The 17,714-nt window shown below is 35.4% G+C and overlaps 2 protein-coding genes across 2 annotated transcripts in view; one reads left to right on the top strand and one right to left on the bottom strand.

The window, feature by feature from the left end:
- Window positions 1–4,024, bottom strand: part of LOC106138393 (EF-hand domain-containing protein 1) — a 33,277-nt gene extending 29,253 nt beyond the window's left edge. The window contains exon 1 of the mRNA XM_060954498.1: window positions 3,696–4,024. Within this exon, the coding sequence (XP_060810481.1) occupies window positions 3,696–3,722 (27 nt within the window). The 5' untranslated portion in view covers window positions 3,723–4,024. The remainder of the gene's footprint in view (window positions 1–3,695) is intronic.
- Window positions 1–17,714, top strand: part of LOC106138405 (uncharacterized) — a 104,676-nt gene that overhangs the window by 1,251 nt on the left and 85,711 nt on the right. The window contains exons 2-5 of the mRNA XM_013339543.2: window positions 11,135–11,367; window positions 13,350–13,572; window positions 16,830–16,963; window positions 17,278–17,479. Of these exons, the coding sequence (XP_013194997.2) occupies window positions 11,143–11,367; window positions 13,350–13,572; window positions 16,830–16,963; window positions 17,278–17,479 (784 nt within the window). The 5' untranslated portion in view covers window positions 11,135–11,142. The remainder of the gene's footprint in view (window positions 1–11,134; window positions 11,368–13,349; window positions 13,573–16,829; window positions 16,964–17,277; window positions 17,480–17,714) is intronic.

Here is a 17,714-nt window from a genome sequence, read left to right as displayed (position 1 = left end):
TCGTAGTACTTTGCAATTTCTCAAAAACTACATACCTACTCAATAAATATGACGATATTATTTTCGATCGCCGGTGGCATATGACAGAGTAATAAATGCAATGCTTCGTGAGAGTATGGTTCGAATTCCCCTGTAGCCATGTATTAAATGACTTACATAAACATACCTCACGTCTGTATCCTTTACGGGGTAGACAGAGTTAACAGGCTCAAAAAAGCTGCATGAAAAATTACGTCCAGCTGATTAGAATTTAACGTAAGAATATCTGCATATTTACGAAAAATGAATGTCGATGATGATACCTACTACTCGTACTAATGTGTTGTTTTTGTGTTATTTGATCGAGAAAGTTGTACAGTATGAGCATCTTTCCCTCTCCTGCCTCGTAGATAAAAGCAAACCGGTGGACTTCCTCAAGGAGAACGCAGTTGAGAGAAAGCCACGACGATTATATTAATACCAAATTAGTAAAAAGTGAAAAATCACCAGTTTATAAGTTTTACCACGACTTTGTGCGTAGAAGAGAAGCCTATTTAAACGAGGTACATGTCTAACTCTTGAGCATATAGTTGACTAGTCATAAGCTATTTTATGACTGACCCCGTTCATGAATATCGTAACTTAACATTATTTTGCGACATCCATACTTAATTAACCTAACCTTTGCTCCTCACATTTACTTAGTAGACACCATACAATAAGTGGTAGGTAGTAATTAAAAGATGAAACTAATTTATTAGACGTCTTTAGATTTTTTTGTCATATAATGTCAACAGAGTACGGATAGGTACGGTAACTATTCTTACCTGTTCGGTATTTGTTGAAACAAAAACAATAGTAGACCCAAGTGACATTAACTTATTCAAGTTGCTTGCCTATTAATATCTAAGCTATTTCTAGAGAAGATACAAGTCTTTTGTGTTACAACTTATTTGTCCCGCGACATAAATTGGACTCAAAAACAACTTCAAAGCTTTCAAAGAGAAGTTTCGACGTTAGTACTCGTAGAAGTATCAAAGGAATTCCATTCGCTACTTATCTATTGCCGTGATTCTATATTCGTCCATTTTTCACTGGCAACTCATAGGATTAGTCGAATATTGTGAGTCAAACTGTTCCATTATAATTGTAAAATCTTTGGAAGACATATAGCTTCTGTTCAAAATGCGTTGGGATATAAATAACACATACTTACCTATACACCGGTGTCTAAGTGTCATTATGTTAGTGAAATTTATTGTCCAACTATTATAATCAAATCTTAAGTATGTAGAAGTTATTTACTTAAAAAGGTATCTAAGTTTTAAGGTTTTTGGAATTCAAGTGACACAAGTATCTTTTGCGGACTCACCATTCATTGAGACGATAAGAATGAAGAGAATTTTTAAGAAGTCTACAAAATTATACTTCACAATTAAAGGGACGGGAATGGAAGGCGATTACGCGCCGGTAGGTATCGCGAGACGGAACAAAGCATCCGCGGGCGACGCATTCAGGCGCAGACAAATGCATGCTCATTTGCTGGCTCCGTTTCTGCCGCACCACAATACTGCCTTCGTACGTAAATATAAAGGCGTGTACATTATGCATGCAACCGCATAGAAGTTGATGTTGCGTGACAATACTCGAATTGTAGTTTGCGCTTTTAGAAGTGCAATGTGCTCGCTCACTGTGCGGTTTGAACCCCTTATCTTATCTCAAAAATTTTTTTTTTTCTTTATCTGGTAGAAAAACAACTTTCAACAAAATACTTATCAAACGAGCCACCAGAGAAACTAGCCGCCAAAAATCGGGCTTTGAAAATTTTTGATAAGAACCACATTATTTTTCGTTAAAAAATAATAATAGTTTACTTATACAGTTACAAGCGATTTATTTACGATTTCGTAGAGGTGTACGGCTTAAGTAAGTCTGCTTTATCCATAAGATTTTTAATTGAAGGCTTAGGTAATACATTCAGCAAAAGCCAGAATTCTTGAATTAATATTTTAAGATGCAAGGAAATTGAACAAAGCAATTTAAGCTCATTTTTGGTCTTGATGAGAACCATTGAATTTAAGCGGATATCTCACAAAAAGAGCATTGAGACGAGCGGCATTGTCCGTCTCGTTATTATCGAGAATTAACGCGATTTTTTCTAAATAGAAATAGAGGAGCAGGCAGCGCCTTCCCTTTCAAAAGGAGCCGAGATTATATAATTCCATATCACACAAAAACTAGAAATCGAAAAAATATAAGAATGAAAAAATATGTAAATAAAACTGAAAGTCGTGATGCAACAGTAACTGATGGTGATGATTACCATCGGTTGAGACTCATTTACCAATTTTTTATTGCCAATTATATTGTCTTATATTATTTAATTTTTTATACATGTTATACAAAAAAAACTATAATTGAACATTCTCTAATCGCAGCAAACCTCCCAAATTTACACATATTCGTAATTTTCCTTAAAGGTCAATTAAAATTAATAATTTCGCCTATGTTATTTATATACCAATATTTACATAAGAATTTAATAATTAATAGTTGGAAGTATATTAATTTTCAATTATCTGGCCGGAGATAATTAATTTGTTGCGGTCATCAGCGGATAGGTTTTATTAGCAGATGCCACGAATTTCGTAAAACCAAACCCATTTGTGGATCTCGTAATGAGAATGTATCCATGTTGTTTTAAAAAGCAGGTGGCGGCTACCGATGTGGCTAGAATAATAAGTAAGGGGCTGAAACAATACAAATATTGCTTAGGGGTTTGCTATACACCTACATTAGACATTCGCGCATAAATTCCAAGAAGGAACGTGCTTATATTTACAAATGAGAGTAAACCTGAAAATGATTTTCTCAGAATGTAAATAATTCTATTTATGGTTTATTCACAAAGCTACAGTATACACATCAATAACGAGTGTCCAGGATTGAAGTCTTTGTCGAAGCAGTTGGCAACAATCTTGGGTCTAGATTTTTGTCTAATAAATATGGTACCAGAATATTTTAGTAAGAAAAAATACTACAAGATACCTAATAATGCTTGTAAATTAATCAAAAGTTAATAATTCGAGTCGAGACTAAGTTTCGCCTGTATAAAATATAATCTAGGGTGTCAAATAGTGCCTACCAGTAATATAGTGATCGATTAATATTTTGATAATTGGTGTTCTTTTAAACACTGCACATGATAGATAAAAACTATTCTACCGAGATTCGCACTCTCCCTCTTTCTTCTCTTTACGAGTTCCTGGTAACTCCCTCCGCTGTAAAGTTTTATAATGTGTTTAAAACTTGTAGCTTTTGTAGGTCAGTAGTAATAATCATTAAAATTATACAGAACGTGTAAAAACGTGTGAAATGTTAATTCTAGTCCCCATTCATTCGCTTTTATTACTCTTTCTGAAGTTTTTTATTGCATTAATAATTTTGCGTAGTTCTTACTGTTATTACAAACCCTATCCGTAGCCGTTTTAATAGTTCCCGTATGTTTAAATACCTACAAAGTGATAATAAGTATGCCTTTGACATTTCCCGATGAATAAAAGTTTTTGGTTAATTTTAAAACTATCAAAATTTACGCTTTTTAAAAAAATCACTCATATTCAACAAGGGAGATGAGGGAAACCTTTGCCACCTAAATATGCATGATCGAAGTTTTCCCCACGATACATTACAGTAGGCGAGAATAAAGTGGTTACCTTAACTCGCGGCTCCATGACCGTCATAGTGTCATCCTCTAGGAAATAGACGAGGTTGACGACGCGCACCCTGTACTTCTCGTCCGGGTTGTCGTACACGGGTTGCTTGAAGAAAGCCGTGAAGTTGAGACACCGCTTGTCGTACAACACGAAGTGGGGAACCACAGCTGGTAACGCGGGTTGCTTCACCCGGCCATAAGTTAAAGACGGGTCATAGCTAAAACAGTTATTGTTATCATTTCAGGTCTCTCGACTTAGTTCTATTTTTAAAATTTAAGTAGATGGGAACACCTCATTTTTGATTTGACATGAATTATTTATCTGTTACATTGTTATTTGTTCGAAAGTTTCTTAAAGAAATACTATCATGGATATGGATTTAAGTAATCGCAATTCCAGTAAATCATTTTATTTTATCATTGAAGGGAGATGATAAGTAAACTTTCGTTTACATTACATTCGTCTTATAAGATTTCGATCGCTAAAAAGATATCATGACAGTGGTTAACTAAAAATACCATAGATGCGAAAGTTTATTTTGATATTTGTTTGCCCTTTTTTATCTACTTTGTTTGGTGTTCAGCATCCTCAGTTTAAGTACAACTCGCATCTCTAACGAAGTCGACTCAGAATATATTTTGACCGACAAACCTTATTGCAAATAATTAAAACTTACTTAACACAATCATCAGGCAAGGCCTGATCTTTGTAGAACCGGGTGAGCTCAATATTCGGCGCTGTGTTTTGGTATAGTTACTGTTCTTCTTTTTTAGCGCTGATTTGGTAGCCATGGTATATGGTGGTTCAAAGACTTACTTGACAGAATCATCAGGCAAGGCAAACGCATTGCTGTCAACATCGGTGTCTGCACCACCAGGCGCTCGGAGCTCGGTGTCGGGGAACCTGTGGCCTTGGTAGAACCGCAGGGAGCTCCGAATATGGTGCTGCGTCTTGGTGGGGTCCGAGAATGTTAACCCCGGCAGTTTTGGTAGACCCCACGCCATGGTTTATTGTCACACCCTATTCGTGGAAGTTCTTTCTATCAGTTTCTTTTGAACTAATAATATAATAATCTTGGCCGTGTGAAGAGAATTACGACGGACCGTGGCAAGTAAAAAATGTGGTCTCTTTCTTTACGTAAGTAGGTAATAATTCCCAGTAAGGAAAATACATTTTTTTAACTAACATAGTGTAAAACCATTTGATAGATTCTTATAAAAGTCAGCACAAAGTTAGACTGGACATTAGAAATAACATAATTATTTCGAGGAATATCTGGAATGAACGATGGTAGGCTGATCTGTTTGTTTAAAAACAATGCTTACCTTCTTTTTACCAAATAAAAATATTTTAATATGTTACAACGTTTAAATAAATATTATTCAATAACAATGATATGCAAAGACATTTGGGCATATAAAAACAGACAAATCTGACTGTTGGCTCATGCAAACAAAACAGCTGTTGCCAAGGTGTGTAGCAGTTGCCGGGTAACGGATGTGTCAATATTTTGAGATTTTAATATCCGTGACAACTGTCACTTCCACGCCTGCCAGTTTGTTGGCGATTTGCTGTACTACTGGTTTACTTTGCTAAATAAATATGTAAAACAAACATACATAAAATCACATTTCTTTCCCAGAGGGGTAGGCAGACACAAGGGGAATACCAATATTATAGGTGGTATTGCCGGTCGGGCAATACCACCTTAAGGTTTATCAATAAAAATCTTTGTAAATTAATAAAATATTAATAAAAAAACAAAAACATAACGAAACTTTGCCTCTTTAGCTATCACAATCATTGCCCGTAGGGGGTCGGTAAAACGGTACCTTAAGCGAGCAAAATGAATATGGCATATTATTTAATCTATTAATCAAAACAGATGTCACTGAAGTACGATCCATGTCCACTACAAGAAGAACATGATTCAAGAGACCATTCTTAACATTGTGAGCACTGGATCCAGTCCTCAGTAGGAGGACAAACGTACTTTTCTTTGCATATAATACTCGAACAAAGAAATCTATATTTTCGCTGATATCGTCAGTTTTCTTTTTTTATTTCCTTTCTTTTCCCTCCTTTCTTTTCTGTCCAGATGTAGATGGTTTTGGTGTAATAATAGTTATCACACCAAAACCGTCTACCATCAACGTCATCTGTGTTCAGTTTTTACTGGAGTACTAGTTAGAATTTCAGGTTTTAGTAGTTCTGTTATTTTTTGACTATTTTGTGGAAATGATTGAATTTCTAGTGTGGTTCCCGGCACCAATAAAAAAAAGAATAGGACCACTCCATCTCGTTCCCATGGATGTCGTAAAAGGCGACTAAGGGATAGGCTTATAAACATGGGATTCTTCTTTTGGGCGATGGGCTAGCAACCAGTCACTATTTGAATCTCAATTCCATCATAAAGCCAAACAGCTGAACCTGGCCTATCAGTCTTTTCAAGACTGTTGGCTCTGTCTACCCCGCAAGGGATATAGACGTGATTATATGTATGTATGTATGTATGTTCTAGAAGAATATTTCTTGTATTCAAGAATTCTATGGTTGGCGGTGGTGTAGCTGTCCCTCGATCTACCTGTGATAGAGCTGAAATAAACGTTTGAACTTCTACTTGTTCGATGACTTCAGCATATTTAGGGTCTTGGTTTATGGTTTGATTTTCTTAATGAACTCTGCAATCAAGACGCTATCTCAGTTTTTCTTTTGTAATTGTACACCATCTGAAATAGAGATGATCAATAAAAGCCATGCCTAAAACCAAAAATATTAAGTGGGAAAGAAGGGTACTACCCTTTTTGCCCGGACCCGTTTTGCCTTCCACCCCCTGTCAGAGCCCACAATATTTTTATTTCGAGTATGATAAACTCATATTTGATAGTACATACACCAAACTTAAACGCGATGTATATTTATGCACATTAAGTTTCACATAAATTGTAAAAACAGAGTGTACTTACGTTGCAAATATTGTAATTTTTTGACGGGAAAACTTGCTCAGCTCTCAGAGCACTCCTCTGAGGCGTGTCGCTCCTAGCGGCGTCCTGTTCTACCTTTGGCGGGAGCGCGCTAGCGCGTCCCGTGATCGTCCTGTCTTGTTCGTTCGTTTGCATAGAAATAAATTTAATACCCTTATTGCCTACCATGACCTTGTCTTGCCCGCCCTTTCCCTATATCTTTCCACTTGCCACGATCCCTACATACTTGTACATAATACATCTTATATATCTTCATGCAAGTTCGTCGGTTTTGGTTTGAAAGAAAACATAATGCAATAAATAAAATTTATTTTAATCATAGAGTATCAACTCAATAATAAATAATTATATTCGAAGCACTTTCATCTAGTAGCAACTAGATAGGGTGAATTAACCTGCAGGTTTGAGGATATCAGATTATCAGATGGGAGTCTCGATATGTTTCTTTTTTATTTATTTTAACAGAAGTAAGCTGTAATTTGTAAAGAAGATTCCTTATTTGCAAAAACCGTACCACAGGAAAAAAATGCCTATAGTACGGTTCAGGTCAACCGGATCAGAGAGTAGTTCACTACACTATAAACGAGCATATTCCAAGCGTACAAATTCATTTATTTATTATAAAAATACCACTGATTTTTTTTCTTTTATTAGGATAAACTACCAAAGTCTAGTCTGTCACGTACTAAATTGGAATTTTTCTAATCATATAACTTTTATTTACGTAGAATTTCTGTCATATCAATAATTTAATAATTATTTCGTGTTCGAAATGAAACCCACTGAATTTTCTCTCGGCTGCGTAAAGCGATACGACTGGCCATTAATTTAAAACTAAACCCATTACCAATAAATAACTGCAGGATCAGCCGGCTAAAGGTTTGCAGGTGGAAGCGGGTACATGCTGTATATCGACCTATCCATATGTACCAACAAAAGTTCATTTATAGTCTATCATAGTTTTTTGCTAGTGAACTATTACCTATACAAGATGTACTTAAGAAGGTTTTATAACATCAGATTAAGCGAATGCTTGTCTTTTAGTTTTAGAATGATAGATTACTACGACTTTTTTGTGGTACCTACAGTCTACGAACAATTTCTTAAACCTTGCTTAATCATATTTGAAATATACTTTGAAACAGTTTTCTATTATTTAATGAATATGGCTTTGGAATAAAGGCTCTATAAGAAATATCTCTTGCTCTCCGTCAGTACCTAGTAATATTTAATTTTTAGTAAAAAAGAAAATAAAACAGACTACGACCCATTAACTGATATTAATTCAAACATCGTGTAGCTGTATTGTATAGCAGAGGTCCGGTGGTTGATAACATTTTCTTATTTGCTACTCGACCGACGGTCACACACACTACACTATCAGATAAAACATTTCATAGCTGATTTATCTGATCGTGTAAGCAGTCTTAAAGTCTGTCCGGACGTTGATTAATGTTCCCAGTTACGAACAACGATAGCCTTCGTCAAACTTCGCAGGTTGACCCGTCCCGCCGTCAATTTACATCCGACCTTTCTGCTTTCACCTGCTTCTTACCCGAAAACAATCCTTGTTCGAAGATTTATATCCTGTGTAGAACAAATACGAAATTAACACGTAGTTTATCACGTGGTATTCATAAGGACAACTAGTTTAAGATTCATAAGAAGTTGTACTGATTTAAAGGTGCGATTGGCGTTGCAATTTGCGACTAGAAAAAAAGAATATTTCTTAATCATTCATTGATATAATCACGTGTATATTACTTGCGGAGTAGTCTTGAAAAGACTGAAAAGCTACGTTAAAAATAAATAATAGAATTGAGATTCAAATATTGACAGGTTGCTAGCATAATATCGCCTAAAGAAAAATCTCATGTTTATAAGTGTACCCCTTAGTCGCCTTTAAAAACGACATCTATGGGTAATAGATGAATATTTCTATCTCTAAGTTGGAAAAATACTTACATCTGTGATTCTTATTTAAACAATCTTGAAAAAGGTACCGTGATACAGACTAAATCATTTCTCAAATAATTATATTTTTTGTAAATAAAAAATCACCAACATGAAATACATAACATTATTTTTTTTTTTAATTTTACGTCTTGTAATACTCACAAAATTAAGCTGCGTAAAATTGGCGGTCTTATAAATTAAGTCTTCATCAGACTTCACCCGTCTCCCCTCATTTACATGCGACCGCATTCACCTGTGTTTTTGTACATCCTGAAATGAGCCTTACACGAACCTCCTCACCGTTTAAATTCCCGTTCCTGTAACTCTGCAGAAATACGTAATTAAATATTCGCAAGATGCTCAAAAGATGTTATTAAATTAGTACTGAACAACATAATTAAAGTCTGCATGTTGGGTTTACATAACATTTAACACTTTTTCTCGAATATATTTAAAGGTTGTCGCTCTGCCCTAGTTCCGTCACACTAACTCTTTTGGTTCACAGCCAGCCGTTGGAGAAAGCCACTGTCGTTGCATTTTTATTTAGTGTCCAGTCAGTAAAATTAAACCAATTATTCATTGATTTAATTTTTACTAACCAACTAACCAAGAACTTATATTTTCCATATTTTTTATAATCAATTAGTTTACATATATCACGTTTTACGGGGTAGATAGAGCCAACAGTCTCATGAAGACCAAAAGGCAACGTTCACATGGATGGCTTTATAATGGAATTGGAATTCAGATAGATATGCATTACAAATAATTTTGCTGTGTACAATCATGTTATTATTTTTTTAATTTTAATATACATACTTACGTTAAGGTTATCTCTGCAAAACTTTGTTCTTCAAATATCCTTTCTTTGCTATTAAGACAACATCCCAATAAATAAACAAAATATCGACCAACTTTTATGTTTTACAGTGAATAGTGATTTTGATAAAGCTAAGGTTAAAGGGTCATTGTACTCCTCTTTCATAAAGAATGGGAGAGGATGCCAACTTTGTGAATAATAAGTAGTGATTGATTGCACCCTTTACTTCCCAACGTAAGAATCGGACGATTTGGAAAATATCTAATTCTAGTAAATAACCACCCCGTATTTGTTCGGTAATTACACGTAACTTTTATTTGTAGGACAAAAACTCCCACAAAACAACTCATAAATCATACAATTGTTATAAACGATTTACCCAATGCTGTCTAACATCAATCAAGATTGAACAGTTGGGGGATTTGGGATTTGTTATTATTGCAATGTACTCTCACAGGGAACCAGCGATAAATAATAACAATTCGATTTTCTTCAACAAACACGACTGACTTCCTGTTTTGTTGATGTTATCAATAGGTCTATGGTCGATAAATAGATTAACATACATACATATGATCACGTCTATATCCCTTGCGGGGTAGACAGAGCCAACAGTCTTGAAAAGACTGAATGGCCACGTTCAGCTATTTGGCTTAATGATAGAACCGAGATTCAAATAGTGACAGGTTGCTAGCCCATCGCCTAAAAGAGGAATCCTAAGTTTATAAGCCTATCCCTTAGTCGCCTTTTACGACATCCATGGGAAAGAGATGGAGTGGTCCTATTCTTTTTTGTAATAGTGCCGGGAACCACACGGCATTAATTAATAAATAGATTAAAATTAAAGTAATTGCATCTTCTAACAAATACCTAGTTTTGCAACAGTAAAATTAAAATAAACTGGACAAAAAATAAAACCGAGCGTTTAAAAACATGTAATACTTTAATTGGTATTATTCGAAGACGAAAAATCATCTTAGACCATTTGCAGCTTTTTATCAATGAAGATAAAATGCAGTGCTTAAATCATCCATCAGCGGTTTCTAGTACAGAGATTAAAAAGCTATCTGCACATAGCGACCGGATGAAATACGAGTAGACATGGCGGTAGAAATTTCAGCTTCAATCTTTGATTTTAGTTTCACCGCTGACCGCAGGCGCTCTTAACGTTTACATAACCGTTAGCTTTGATTAAACCAGTCCCTGACAGCGAATCTCGTACCTGTCTGTCTAATTAAAACGTTCATTTTTGTTAGTAAATCCCTTTCAACTTTTTATCTCGTAGTTACTCTTTTGTTGTCTGCTGGTGTTTTGTGGGATAAAAGGATTATTTTGTAAAAATTGCTTAGCATAGATGCTTTTATTAAGGTAGTCTAAAATGTTTGAACACGAGCCTCTGTTCGGTATGTTAGTTCTTAAAACAGAAACTTCTTCAAATATTGTAATTTAGTTGCACATCCAGTTGCCTTAAATGTAGAAATTTCCGCCAATGTTTTCCCTTAGCGTAAGAGCATCGGTTTGTAATCAAACTAACGTACTATACTAACTCAAAAAAAGGTATTTTTGCACATGGCCGCGGTAGGCTTTGACCATGCGTATTATGCTTTTAATTCGAGTTATAAATTTTTGAACACCGACGCTCTTTAAAAATTATAATAATTTGGCATTTACTTTTTTAGGATCCAAAATGACTGCCCTGCTACGCACCCTCTGGAAGATTTCCAATTTGTCAATTTCCACTCGCGCCAGAACTTTCACCTCGCATTCTTTCGTATTCTCAGAAGAGGTACTGCGAGCTAAATCAGAAGACAAACCTATAGTTGCCCTTGAGTCCACCATTATAACACATGGGATGCCATACCCGAAGAACTTGGAAACTGCTTTACAAGTGGAGGAAATTATAAGAGAAAGAGTAAGTACTAACTAAAACTACAACATTAGGTACTGCAAGCTTTATAACACGAGGGAATAATGTTTGAAAGACTAGCTCTTCGCTAGACTTAGCCCCCATTCATATGTTGCTGTTATGACTTTTATAAAAGAAATGCCTTTTGACTTTACATATAAAAGAAAAATATTAAAGTCGAAAAAACGGAATCAGAGCTCTTAATTTTATCACTTTTCACAATAAATAAATAAATAAATAAATATATACGGGACAAATTACACTGATTGAGTTAGCCTCGAAGTAAGTTCGAAACTTGTGTTACGAGATACTAACTCAACGATACTATATTTTATAATAAATACTTATATAGATAAACATCCAAGACCCAGGACAATCAGAAAAAGTTCTTTTCTCATCATGCCTTGACCGGGATACGAACCCGGGACCTCCGGTGTCACAGACAAGCGTACTACCGCTGAGCCACAGAGGCCGTCATAAAAATGAAAACAATAGAGAAATGAATTATTTTTTATTTATAACATACATACATATAATCACGTCAATATCCCTCGCGGGGTAGACAGAGCCAACAGTCTTGAAAAGACTGATAGGCCACGTTCAGCTGTTTGGCTTTATGATGGAATTGAGATTCAAATAGTGACAAGTTGCTAGCCTCCCTAGCATCGCCTGAAAGAAGAATCCTAAGTTTATAAGCCTATCCCTTAGTCGCCTTTTACGACATCTATGGGAACGAGATGGAGTGGTCCTTTTTTTTTTTTTTATTGGTGCCGGGAACCACACGGCTTAATTTATTTATAAATGTAAAACATTACTATTATAACCATACATATAATCTAAATCACAAATAGTAAATTAATAGCGCAATATATTTCGACTTGTTCAGTTTCATTGCCATTCGTCGCACCTGCTTGCGCTAACTGTAGCAGATGTATATTATTTTTTGTAGACCTTGGAGGTTGAGTGTAGAGTCAGCATTTCCCTTATAAGGCCAGTAGAGTTTTTCGCGACCTCTGATACAACATAACATTATGTCTTATAGTATAATCTTTCCCTCTTTATTTCTCTGTTTCTCTATCTGTTTGATTCCGATGGAGACATATTGTAGGTAGGAAGATTCCCAAATCTCAAATCTCAATAGTAAAGTAGAATTGTATTGAACGAAAACTGAAATGAAACAAACAAATATGACGTATTTATCCCTTGTGGGATTACGACTACTTTTATTTGTAATTATCGATTACAAATAAAAGTAGATAGATTGGTTTGATTAGTCTACACACAGCAATCATGTAAACGACTAAAGTCCAATGACATAAGTACAAAATAGTTACAAGGATCCAATTTGTAAAGGCTAATTTTCCCTTAACCATCGCTGTAACTGCAAACTCACGGAAAGTGAAATGCTCAAAGCAAATTACTTGAATAGAGCAAATATATACTTGAAAAGAGCATATATGTCCAACTCATTGAAGATATTTTATTTGTGTTAATAAATATTATTAAAGCGAAATACGTCTGCAGGTCGAATTTTAAAGTCTCTTTAAATGTATGTTATAGACTTTACTTTTTCTCCTAGTTATAGTATATATTACTAATACGACATCTTTTAATCAATTTAATATGAAAAAATACCTATATTAGGGGTTAGGTATGTGGGCATTCTGTGCTCCACTAATAGCTAAGCGTGGGAGGTAAAGGTCATTATTCCATAAAGTTTATAACCTTTGTCATTTAGTTATACGGGATCATAGGTAGGTATATCGCTGACTGAGATTCAATGGCAAAGCTTTTAATGATTAATACTTGTTACTAACTTTTATATATGAAAAAGTGAATAAGAAAGTATAAAAAGGTATAATTAAAAAATACTCTAATACCTACTCAACTTTTATATAACTTCTGAAAACTTTTAAACAACTAAATAAACAAAAAAATATCTTTACTTTTCCTAGAAATCTTAATAAAATGATATTGAAATGATACAGGGTGCAACACCAGCCACCATAGCAATTCTCAATGGGCAGCTCTCAATAGGGTTGTCCAAAGAGCAGCTGACATACCTCGCCCAAGCTAAAGGCGTGGTGAAAGCCTCGCGCCGGGACTTGGCGGCGGTGGCAGCAACCGGCCAGGACGGTGCAACGACAGTAGCCGGCACCATCATAGCCGCCGACCTGGCTGGCATACCCGTGTTTGTCACCGGCGGCATCGGTATGTAAAGAACCAATATATTTATGAAGCTGTTGCCCGTGGCTGCTGTGGCGTGAATTGGAATTAAATGTAGTTTATGTCGTTATTATCCTTCGGAATATAATCCCCTCTGGAAAGGATCCTAAAGGGTTGGCTTTACTACAATACTTAAATACTGCCTTTATGGGTGCAGAATTTCAAGAAACCTTAATTTGTGGATAGCGAAAACAGCTATTCCAAACTAGATCAGCTCAGCAAATACCATTAACGAGACAATACATTATAACTAGAACGTCCAACTTTTGAACTAAAGTCGCATTTAATTTATTTTATTTTACACCACATAGCAAGATATTTATGTTAAAAAGTCTTCATTGTGTCAGAACAAGAGATTTTCTTCATTACTCTGGCATTTCTATATCTGTAATTCATATTTTTAAAAATATACATACATGTTGGTCTGACTTCTCCAATCAATAAATAATTCACCGTTTTACAGAGTCTTTATGAAACTAATACTAGATCTCAAAATATAAAGTTCTTACGAAGGGTTTCAAGATTTTAAATACCTAACGTAGGTATAACGGCAAGCATCTTTCAGGAACTCAGCAGGATTCCATTATAACCATAACCTGCATAATATACGTATTACATAACAATTCGGCAAGTCACACCATTCCTACAGACATATGCGTACAGTTCATACATTATTATTGTCTTCAAGTAAAATAGTACCTTAAAGTTGAGGTCCTTAGATTTACTTTTTCCTACAAAGTAATGTGTAAAGACCTGCCGTGCGTAGTTTTGTCGCGTTATAGAACCACGCCATATAAACATTTTATTCCGCTATGCCTTATCGCGAAGTCTGCGTTTTTTCATGACTTTGTTCGAGTCAAATAGATTCTTTATAGCGTAAACGTGAGGATTATTTTATTAATACCAAATTATGCTATGTTTCCATCAGAATTATGATATCAACAACTTATACTGCTTTCGATTTACTTTCAGGTTTTAAGGGGATAGTTTGGTTTAAAGCATAATGTAAAAATTAGTCCTTGACTTCGTTATTTTATAACCATAAAATTTTAATAACGTAGTACGTTGCAATTTGCAAAAGTTAATAGCTATGACAACTAAAATAATACCCTAAGATGATGTTGTCAAGGGTAACGACACAATCCGCCGAACATGGGCTCATCGTCATCAGTTTAAATTGTTTATGTTATTATTTGGCTTTACTGTAATATCAATAAATATTAATGGTAGCATCGTAAATTCGTCGTTTCCAAGTAACGCATTTAAATAATAGGACTTGTAGAGATCGCCCTGCGCCGGTAAGCCGCCGTACCGTATCAGTATATGAAACAATAGGGGCGCATATCCATTACTGCCCACAAACACGCTAATTCACGATTATTTTATACATATTTTTGTGTATATAAATATCCGAATACTTCTGCTTTATTTTACCAAATCGTATGTGTGGGTCATAAAAAATCCCAATCCGGGCCAAGACCCTTAACCAGCTAGCACACAGCCCGTACTAAACGTCAAACAGATGACGTGCGTGGGTCAAATCACTCATTATTAAACCTGCATAAAATAAGTAATGAACATTTCCATTATGCTTAAAAAAATCTGAAATATTTCATAAAGTTATCCTGCATGACTTTTGCCGTAAATATATTTGAGAGCGTTTATCCCCAATCTGCCTGATAAGGAGCTTGATAATCTAAGGTGGTACGAGCTCAAATAATACAGAGCTATTATAATCTAATTTTATATATCATATTGCAGCGGAACCGTGGCCTATTTCCACGTAATTAACAACGAATTCCGGGCCAGAGTTCGCGATCCGCCGCGGAGGCGCGCTGCCGGCAATCGTCACGGCTATAGCCAGAAAACCTTGTTATACGAATTCAATTTTAATCATTCCACTCTCAAAGGATCAAACGGACTCACATTTCTCATTCCTTTGCAATTTTCTCACACCTTTCATGTCATTTTGTTTTAGGTACACATCTATTTATATTTTTTAAATAAGTGGCTGGTATGGTATTTTGAATAAGCATTTGCATATCTTTAAGAAAAACTTTCTTAACTTACGTTAATATGTTTTCCTACAAGGTTTCACAAATTCACGTCACGTCGATATCCCTTGAGGGATAGGGAAAGCAATGATGAGTCTTGAAAATACTGATAGGCCTTTTTCGTTTTCCTAGGATGTGCCTCGCAAAACTTTTAATTCTAATTTCTAAATAAACTACTATTACAGTTTTATAATGTCGCCATTCATCTCAATTCATCGAGGCTGAATATTGTTCGCATATTTTATTTCAAAGAATGAAACTGTAACAAACTATCTGAATTCTACTAACTCTATTTGAAGGAGAAAGATGGATATTGAAATGTATCTTTGTTGTTATATAATCACGAGTTTCACACGGATCGACACTACATTTCAAATGGAGCTCGGTGTTTTGTGAATAATAATAATGCGCAAAACTCAACCATGCAATTTAAACATTGTATTTATTGATTTACTTTACACAGTACTTCCTGAGATTAGGGTGTTCAAACAAATAAACTAACAAACTCTTCAGCTTTATAATATTAGTATAGATTAAATTTAGAGAAAGTCAAAACGTTTTCATGAATTTGATTCATGTTGTAATGATATGACCATATATTTTTTATTGCCATTTCAAGCTTTTGACTCCTCTTTTAACAAAGCAATAAGGTTTGATTTTAGGACACAAATACAAGAGTGAATAGGCATTATTTGAGCTTGCGTGCAATACCTTAGGCCTCATCTTGCTTACCACAAGACAGATTGGGGTCAAACGCACTCAAATTATTATAACAAAAATATTTCCTAGATGTAAGTTATATTAGTTTGTGGGGACAACCACCACAAATGTGTGTTTTGTTACTGATAATAAATAACACTGATTGAGTAAGCCTCGAAGTAAGTTCGAGACTTATGCTACGAGATACTAACTCAACGATACTATACTTTATATTAAATACTTATATAGATAAACATCCAAAACCCAGGCCAATCAGAAAAAGTTCTTTTCTCATCATGCCCTGGCCGGGATTCGAGACCTCAGGTGTCACAGACAAGCGTACTTCCATTGCGCCACAGAGGCCGTCAATTAGTTTGGGTGACATTAATATAACTTACATCAGTCACAAAACTGCTAGCAGATGACGATGACACCACTTTAAAGGTTAATTTTCAGATAAAGTTGGACATAAGTATTTTCATTTGTTAGGTGGTGTTCATCGCGAGGGGGAAACCACCTTGGACGTGTCGGCCGACCTGAATGAGCTGGGTCGCAGTAACATCCTCGTCGTGAGCAGTGGCGTCAAGTCCATCCTTGATATTGGCCGAACGCTGGAATATCTGGTACACACACACCATACACTATAAGCATGCGCATATTTGTCATACCGTTTCTTAGTACCTAACACATATAGACAAAAATAATTTAAGCGTCAATAAAATCATTCATCCCTTCCTCTTTTGAGGTCAATCGAAGATACTAAATTAAATTTATTTATAAAATACCTATCTATAACATATCTATAATATTTATAGAATACCTATCTATCCCTAATAGGATCCTTAGCCTTATTAAAATTTAATAATTGTAATAAAAAAGTATATGTTGTATTTATTTGCTTATTAAATTAATTACTACAACATACTATTTATTATAGGAAACCCAAGGCGTATGTGTCTGTACGTTCGGCGAATCAGACGAGTTTCCAGCGTTCTATACGCGCCGCTCTGGGCACCGCGCGCCGTACGCCCTAGCCGACGCCCGCAGCGCCGCTCGCCTGTTGAAATCATCACGAGATTACAGGCTGGCTTCAGGCATCGTCGTAGCTGTTCCTATTCCAGAAGAACATGCTCTAGACGGTAATCTTTCTCTTTATAATTATTATATGTATACTTCTTATAAATATTCATATGTCTGTCACAAGACTCAAAGACCTTAGCTTAGCTGTGAGATAGTGAACTTGACTTCCCATCACCTAAAAAAGGAATCTTAAGTTTATAAGCCTGCCTAACCATTGATGGACTTTCGAATTGGTGACTCACACTTTGCTTTTTCTTGCTACCAAACCCATGTGCAGTAGCCGTATTGTGCTGT

This window comes from Amyelois transitella, chromosome 4 (assembly GCF_032362555.1).
Source record: "Amyelois transitella isolate CPQ chromosome 4, ilAmyTran1.1, whole genome shotgun sequence".
NCBI lineage: Eukaryota > Metazoa > Arthropoda > Insecta > Lepidoptera > Pyralidae > Amyelois > Amyelois transitella.
This window is presented reverse-complemented; position numbering and strand designations above follow the sequence as displayed.